Source organism: Hipposideros armiger, unplaced genomic scaffold, assembly GCF_001890085.2.
Source record: "Hipposideros armiger isolate ML-2016 unplaced genomic scaffold, ASM189008v1 scaffold_201, whole genome shotgun sequence".
In the NCBI taxonomy this organism is placed as follows: Eukaryota; Metazoa; Chordata; class Mammalia; order Chiroptera; family Hipposideridae; genus Hipposideros; species Hipposideros armiger.
Genome location: NW_017731551.1, coordinates 2,284,090 through 2,292,632, shown reverse-complemented (window position 1 = coordinate 2,292,632; position 8,543 = coordinate 2,284,090). Strand labels below are relative to the sequence as shown.

The 8,543-nt window shown below is 47.2% G+C and overlaps 1 protein-coding gene across 4 annotated transcripts in view; it reads left to right on the top strand.

Moving 5' to 3' along the window:
- HIPK2 (homeodomain interacting protein kinase 2) overlaps window positions 1–8,543 on the top strand; it is a 129,505-nt gene that overhangs the window by 100,787 nt on the left and 20,175 nt on the right. For 2 of the 4 annotated variants that reach the window (XM_019653247.1, XM_019653249.1), the window contains exons 10-12: window positions 411–550; window positions 2,732–2,911; window positions 6,193–6,474. In XM_019653247.1, coding sequence (XP_019508792.1) covers window positions 411–550; window positions 2,732–2,911; window positions 6,193–6,474 — 602 coding nt within the window. Of the gene's footprint in view, window positions 1–407; window positions 551–2,731; window positions 2,912–6,192; window positions 6,475–8,543 lie in introns of all 4 variants that reach the window. The other 2 variants (XM_019653248.1, XM_019653246.1) reach the window with 1 other exon arrangement.

The window sequence follows — 8,543 nt, the reverse complement described above, 5'->3', positions numbered from 1 at the left end:
TTTAGATTTCTTAGAAAAATCTTAATACTTAAGAATAATCAAGCTGTGGCTTTCTAGCTTTCAATTTTGCTTTGAGAGATCAAGGTAATTCTCAGTTAAGCTTAAGGACCTCGCTAAGAATTCTCCTTCACATGTGCTTGCTCTCAGATGCAGGCAAGTACCACATAATTTGGTGATGTCAGAATTGTGTTAATGAATCCCTTCCATGCAACTCGTTGCCCATGTACGTATTGTCTTCTGTGTAGTTCATATATGTTCATTATATCTCCCCTTAACTTAGTTTTTGAGGCCAAAAGCCAGGTCTTTCACACCCATCACAGAGTTGAGCACAGAATAAGTGCTCGCCTCATGCAAACTGATCATGTGATCAACAAACATGATGATTGCAGACGTCCTGTGTTCTACAGCAGGCCTGGCCAAGTGGGACCCAGCAGATCCTGCTTCCCCCGGCGTGGCAGCAGCTGACTGGAGTGGCCACCCACACGTCAGTGCAGCATGCAGCTGTGATTCCTGAGACCATGGCGGGCACCCAGCAACTGGCCGACTGGAGGTAAGCAGGAGAAGAGGCGTGTCTAGGGTGGGAGGCATGTCCACCGCTGACCTACAGAACTGCCAGACTGGCCTGTACCCCAATTCCCCGATTTGTAGAAAGCTTTTTAAATTAAAAACAGTGTTATGTGGACTAAGACTACAGTGTAAGGAGAGGTAATTTTTAAATAAATGTACCAGAAAACAAGAAAATCAGCTCCATTAACTTTATGGTCAGTTGTCACTTTCAACCCAAAATTCAGTTGCATCATTTAATCACCACTGTCATTCACTGAACTTGGCTCCAGATGATTTTTTATTATTTATCAGAATTAAATTCCACTCCCCAAAAACAAAGATTTGTCACCAGTGAAAAAATGCAAAAAAGAGTCCCCGAAGCTCCTCAGAAATCCTAGAAAGTGTTCTCAAGGTGTTTTGAGACGCGGGCACGCTGGAGGCTTCTCAGCTCTCCCAGGGAAAGGCGTGACAGATGGGGTTTGTTTCGAATGGCAAGCTCTGATTGGTTTGCTGACTGGGCTCTTCAGTTAATAGTCATATCCTATAGACTGAAGGCCACTTTCCGCAGACCCCAGCGGCATCCAGCTGACAGCCACCAGCACATCATACCCCCTGCGTCTGTTTCCAGAACTCACCCATCCCGCTCGCTGACTTCCTTGCCCACACATTGCTCGCTTGTTTCTATAGCCAATTCCACTTTGCCATGTACCTCCATCCACCCCATCCCAGCACCACCATAATGCCCGTCTTCACCAGCGCAGAACCAAATGGCAACCCCCCAAGTTGCCCCCAGCTTCCCTCTCCTCATGAGAGACAGTTTGGGCTCTCATTCAGCCCAAACATCAAGGTAGGTCATACCTCTCACCCTCCGACAGGCTCTGTAACGACTATGGGGCCTCCCCCGCAGTTCCTTTTCTGACCTAAAAAACTTATGAATGAAGCGCTCTCAGTGAAACGTAGAGGGGTAGAGCTCTAAGCCCCCAGCCAGGCCTCAGCTGCAGCTTCCTCCATTCCTCTGTTTAATTTTCTGACTAGTAAAAAGAATATATAGGCTCTTTCCCACAGCCCCACTCTCTTTCTTTTTGTCCTATTCATCCTGTTCCCCAAGTTGCAAAGATAAATTGTATAATATATTTTAAATTCAAAGAAATTCTCCTATAGCTTTTTTAAATGTATAAAGTGGGCTTTTATGGGCACGTCTTTGAATGAATCACCATTTTTAAAATTTCAGTGGGAAAACAAGCCTTTGAATTCTATACAACCCAGATCATAAGAACTTTTGAAACATAACCCAGCTTCAGGATAACGGCTGCCAGTATTTCTATCAACATGTCTGACTGTTATTAGTTTTAATTTAATGACAAACTCTATACTATCATGTCTAGTCAACCGTCAGTTCTAATTGTTCATTCAGTAAGCATGTAATTAATTGATCAGCTGCTACATGACTGAGCATCGTGCTAGCCACTGAGAGAATTCAAAAGCATGTTAACACTTCCTGGGCCGCCCGAGTGGCTCAGTTGGTTAAGAGCTCGCTCAAGAGTGCGAGTTCTGAGCAACAGGGTCACAGGTTTGATTCCCAGCCCGAGCTGAGCTGCCGCTGAGCTGCCAACAGGTGGCAGGATGGCTCAGCTAAAAAGAAAAAAGAATATTAACACTTCCTAACACCAAAAACATATGGCTCCCAGTCTTCAAAGTTGTTTTTTTTTTTTCACATAAACTACGATTTCCTCATTTATAAAATGGTATCACCAAGATAGCCTGCCTACCTCACAGAGTGGGATGAAGGCACTTTGTAAATTCTATAATAAAATACACAGCACAATCCCCTGTTCAGGGACTTTAAAAACTGGAAGGAATATTTATCTGCTCTTCCCAGAACTTAAGCTAAGCCTGCGTGCTTGGCGTTCTCCCCACTTGAAATGTCCTCTGCCTCGCCCCTCAACAAACTGTGTTCCTGCCACTCCTGCAGAACAGCACAGACTTCTCTGTACCTGGGGAACTTTCCCTATGAGCTCACCTGACTAGGCTCATCTCTTCAACAACCCCACAGGCCATTGAGATCATTACCTTTTGAGTGTAATTTGGCTTTTAACTGGAGTGGTGGATACCTTTATCTTAAAAAAAAAAAAGCCCTGTGTTTATAAAACCACTAGAGATCTTTTTTTTCCCTCTTCCCTTTCAGGAACACACATGCTCACGGCAGCCATTACAATCCTATCATGCAGCAGCCTGCGCTGTTGACTGGTCATGTGACCCTTCCGGCAGCCCAGCCTTTAAACGTGGGCGTGGCCCACGTGATGCGGCAGCAGCCAACCAGCACCACCTCCTCCCGGAAGAGTAAGCAGCACCAGTCCTCTGCAAGGTAGGTGGTGAGAGAAACCTGTGTGTGAGAAACCTCAGGAGATCCAAAGTGAAAGAAATCTTGCAGTGTTAGGGAGTGCCAGCACGTGCTCTGAGTCCCTGGTGTGGGACAGGGAATGGCCGCTGAATGCTCTATGGATAGCTCCAGGGTTTGAAAGAGGCAGTCATCCTCAGGTCTGTGCAGGTAGTGCACCTGCCTCTTGCCTCACCCCCACCCGGCCTTATCAGCTCTCTAAGGATGGGGACCTGGAATCACAGTGTTCAGTGCCAGGTTTTGGAGCGAGTTTGTCCCCTGCCACTTCTCTGGAAGACACTCAGACTCACCTGTGAAGTGGCACTTTGGAAACCATAATATCTTTTCTTTACAAATAGTAGCCGTGTGCTTTTTTTGAAATCTAAGGTCAGAAATGTAAATCATGTCGCTGCTTACTTAAATATAAGCAATAACCTTTGTTAATCCTGTTTCAAGATCAGTATAATCCTGTTTCACGATCAATATAATTCTAGTGAAAGTGATGTATTTGCCTGTTTTTAAGACCAGCAGAACAATAATCTTGCCATTCCCTTTTAATCCAGTCCTATCTCAGTGAACTCGTAAAAATCAAAATCACACAAGGCCACGTGCTGTGTGATTCCATATATGTGGCATTTGGGAAAAGGCAAAACTATGGAGACAGACACCAGCTCAGGAGTTGCCAGGGACTTGGGTAGGAAAGGAGGGAGTTGCCAGGGAAGGAGCATTAGGGAACTTTCCAGGGGGATGAAAACGCTCAGTGTCCGGATTGTGCTGAGGATTACATGACCATACATTTGTCAAAACTTATCAAACACTTCAAAAGGATGACTTCCTGTACCACAATAAGCCTGAATTTAAAAAGAAAAAAAATAGAGATTTCCAAACCAAAAAAAAAAAAAAATCAAGGTCAACACTGTGCAGTGAAAGAATAACCCTATGTTTCTCTCCAGTGGCACTGAGGTGGAGGAACCCAGTTACTTATTTGGAATAGATTAAGTAAGAAAAGTCCAGTATAGGGGCTGGCCGAGTGGCGCGCTGGCTAAGAGCTGGCTTGGGAGCGCGAGCTCTGAGCAGCAGGGCCCTGGTTCGGATCCTACATGGGCCAGTGACGCTGCACCCTCTACAGCTAAGATGGTGAACAACAGCTCTACCTGGAGCTGTGCTGCCGTGAGTCACTGGCGGCGGCGTAGGCTGCAGTGGGGCTGCAGTGGGCTGCCTTGAGCTACCATGAGTGGCCGGCAGCCTGTGTGAGCGGTGGGCAGCTGGCGTGAGCTGCCGTGAGTTGCTGTGAGCGGCCAACCAATGGCCGCAACCGATTGCCTCATCCAGGAAAAGCACAATGATCACAATACCAACATGAGCCAGTGAAGAGACGTCCTCCACAGCTAGACTGAAGAACAGAAGGACAGCAACTTGTCTCTTCTCCTTCCCCGATTCCCCAGCGCTGTTCCCCTTCGCCAATTCCCCAATAAAATCTTTTCAAAGAAAAGGAAAAGAAAAATCCAGTATATAAAGTACCTAGCAAAGTTGGGTTTTCTACTTCCTCATATAGCCATGCACCAGAAATGAAGCCTGCCTTTTGTCATTCTCATTCAGAAATTAATACAAGAGCTGACTCCCTCAAGCTATCATCCTTCAAGAGTCCTTATTTGGGTGTTGCTGACAACTCAGGGAAATTCATCTTAGATCAGTGGCAAGCCTGCAAAATGCTTTTAATTGGCAGCCCTGTGACAACACACCCATGTCATTATTAGATTGGCCACCATCTCAATCCTCCTGTTCTGTCATGTCTAGCGAGGGAGTCCAGTACACAGAACACTGGTCTGACCCAGGGCTGATGTTAGCATCCTCATCGGTCACCTTGGCCAGCTAGGGGCAGTAAGAACCCTTCGCCTCCCAGATTGTTAACAAGTCCCTCCTGTTGCCTGCTCACCATACAGCTTTTCGAGGCTCATTGCCAGTGCATTTCAAGATCAATATGATTCTAGCGAAAGTGATGTATTTGCCTATTTTTAAGACCAGTGCCTTAGACAAATGGCCTGAGAAACCAAAATGTTCTCCCTTGGTCGGTGGTGCAGCCAAGCGTACTTTCCTTTAATAATGCCAGTGGAGATATTTTAACAGCTGGCGTGGTAAAAACATAATCTCAAAATTATAACATATTAGCAATAACAAATATATAGGTTTATGGTAAATAATGGTACAATTTTATCAGTAAAACTTATTATTACCAGCCCCCCAAGAGGAACAAGTAACATATCTGATACCAACCAAATAGAAAATTAAATAAATCCACCTTTATGGAATTACTTTCATCTTACTGCCATCCCCTTAGCTAGCAGGTGGAAGCATCTCTAAGGACATATCAGGTTGGCTATGGTCTCACTGTATAGATATGAGCCAGTTAGCAAGGGTTGATGGGAAGGGGCAAAGATGAGGTGTTTTTCCCTTAAAGTTACTGGAAACTACATTGACTAATTTGACAAGGAATCTTGAGATGATCCAAGTCAAGATTAAAGGGCCCCTATTAAGCACACCTTTTCCTCGTGCACTTTTCCCAATTTTTTATTACAACTGAAACAGACTTGTAAGTTTCCTGTGAGGCTCAGGTGTCAAAATCCAGGGGAAAATTTTGTTTTTAATTATACACACACAGATACTTTCATGGTCGTGTCCCTTTCCCAGAGGAGAAAGGAGGGAAAGCTAAACATTCACCAACATTCGATCTTTCAGACCTAGAAACTCTTAAGAAATGAGAGCTTTAGTTTATTAAATGGGAAACCAGCCATTAGCAAGGGAATGAAAGCTTTATGTGGTAAATAACGATTTCTTCCACCCCTTTCCCAAATAAGACCTCAGGACGTTTGGGAGGATGACCAGGTGGAGCTCAGGAAATCAGGCCTTGACCCTGAAGACGAGGCTGCATTGGAGCAGACACACTTAAATCCTAGGCATTAACATCTACCCCCACAAGACTAGCCCCATTTGGGGCGCAACCCCTCCCCTTCTTAGAGCCCTGACTGTTCCCTTTGTCCTGCTGGTGCTGGCACATGGCGCCACACCAGAGCCCTGAGAAAGCCAGGCTGCTGTCCCGTCTGTGTAGCAACTATCTAAAAGAAAGCCCTGTAGAGGTGCCCACTTACGCAGTTACAGGTGACGTCTGAGTGCTCTGACCCTCAAGCTGGGCTTTCTAGACAGTTGGGCTCCTTAGAAGGCGCTGCTGGACTGACCTTCCTCTGTGAGCCTGTGTGACTTTGTTGTTTCAGAAACGTCTCCACCTGTGAGGTGTCCTCCTCTCAGGCCATCAGCTCCCCTCAGCGGTCCAAGCGTGTGAAGGAGAACACACCGCCCCGCTGCGCCCTGGTGCACAGCAGCCCAGCCTGCAGCTCCTCTGTCACGTGCGGCTGGGGCGACGGGGCCTCCAGCACCACCAGAGAGCGGCAGCGGCAGACGATTGTCATCCCCGACACCCCCAGCCCCACGGTCAGCGTCATCACCATCAGCAGCGACACAGATGAGGAGGAGGAACAGAAGCACGCCCCCACCAGGTGAGACCTTGCCAAGTTCAGACTTCCAGAAAGGACCAGGACAGGTGTGCTGTGTGTGTGGCAGGCTCACACAGAGAGACAGTTATCTGTGGATCCGGGCCACATTCTAGCATCACTCTCTCCTTGTCCCTAAATTGTGGTTTTGCCACAGCCTGGAGTCCTAAAGTGATTTCAAGGGAATGTCAGACAGATTTTCCATAATTGTTCAAAGCCAAAATCATTTTGAATCACTTTGGTCTTAAAAAATAGTTATAGGCTCTGTACATTTGGGGCATTTGAGTCCATAAAAACACCACGCCAGTGTATTTCAACCCACGTAAGCTTAAAAAGTTCTGCCTCAGGCGATTGAATTTATTCCCAGTTGGTCAGAATATTTCTCTAATATCGCTTTGGCTCTCTCAGAATTCAAAATAATTGTCCAATTAATCAGAAATTTCCCTGTGTCTGATTAACCCAATCTTTCAAACTGCCAGTTGGCTCTTCACCCAGAGAGCATTACTGTTTATTCCAAAGTAGTAAGAACTCATTTTATTCTCTGTGTGCTTCCCGAGAAGAGGGAAGAAATATTTATTATATTTGCGAGACTATTATCCCTGGTGCCAGAGCCGCTTCCGATGTTTTCCAGCCAGACTTGAGCAGAGTATGGTTTGTGCTTGGGCTGCCTGGCGAGCCCCTGGAATTGGCCCCTCCAGAACAGTCAGTCCCCTGGCCTTCTGCACCCCTAGAGGCCTCAGGACCCCAATCTGCTGGCTCCTCACATTGGGACCAAGGACCAGGAAAGGGAGGCCCAGTCTAGTGCTGCCAGTCAGCACATACCCCAGGACTGGACGCAAAGCTTAACATTTGCAATTAGGCCTGAATTATTCATTGCTGATTGGATACAATGTCACCAAGTAGTCATCGGAAATCCTTGTGATTAGATAATAAATTCCCACACTTGAAATCACTACAAAATATACAGATAGAGTGATTAAAACATTCTTGCTCTGGCTGCTCCTACATGGGCACCCCTCTGCCCATCTTTACAATGAACTCATGTTTTGTTGTGTGTTTTCGTGGTAGGGCTAGTATATGTCTCACGGGGGCGTCCTCTAGCCCTGTTTAATGGCTCGGCCTGACCTTCAGTGTGTCTCAGAGATGAATATAATTGGTCCTAGCAATGCCCCAGGGGCCAGAGGGGCCACAGGGTCAGGGAGACCAGGCGTAGCGCTTCACTCCCCACTACCTACTCCAGGACTGACCTCAGCTTCCTTTTTAGTAACAGCCCTAAGTGGAGCCAGTGTTCTATCCTCCCCAGTGCTCGCGCTCCCCAGCCCTGGGCCGGCCCCCAGCTTGGAGCAGCCCAGTTTGTAGCACTGGGCATCAGGTGGGCCCAACAGCCTCACGCAGCCCTTTTTCCACAACTGGGAAAAAAGCAGAAGCAATTTAAAAATACGACAGTTGACTCGGTTGGAATATCATTTTTGAAGTAGGAGATTTGAATTGACACAGGCTCTCCACATGTGTGCTGGGGAGAGAACTGAATAGCATGTCTGAGGAAAAAGAGGACGAAGGCACCGTCTCTCCAGTCAGAGCTGCCAGGGCTGAGAGCGCTGAGCACCGCCACAGCACAGCCTGCTCCCGCAGCAGCCCCCACGGGCCCGGGAAGAGACAGCACTGAAGTGCTGGACCGCGTGTGGGGACCGCGGTGTAAATGACTCGAGACCTAGGGGAGAGCAGGGACGGCGCTGAGGGGCAGGTACACAAGTGTGAGGAGCGGCCACCAGCAGTGACAATAGGCCACCGAGTCCCAGAGCTTCATAAAATGAAAAATGCAGGGGACTGCCCAGGATAATGAAGTGTACCGGAGACGGAACACCAAATCCCAGGAGCTGCAGACAGAGACCAGAGGGCCATTGAGAAGGGTGTCAGCTGTCCCCAGCTGTGACAGGAGGCTCACAGAATGAGATGGCAGTGTTTTCTGGAAAGATCAAGTGACTATTGCCTTTAAAAAGTGTTACAGGACCCGAGAAGACAGGAAAGTGTATTTGAGTCTGAGCAAGATAAAACAGAAGCCAGTAGCTGTTTTA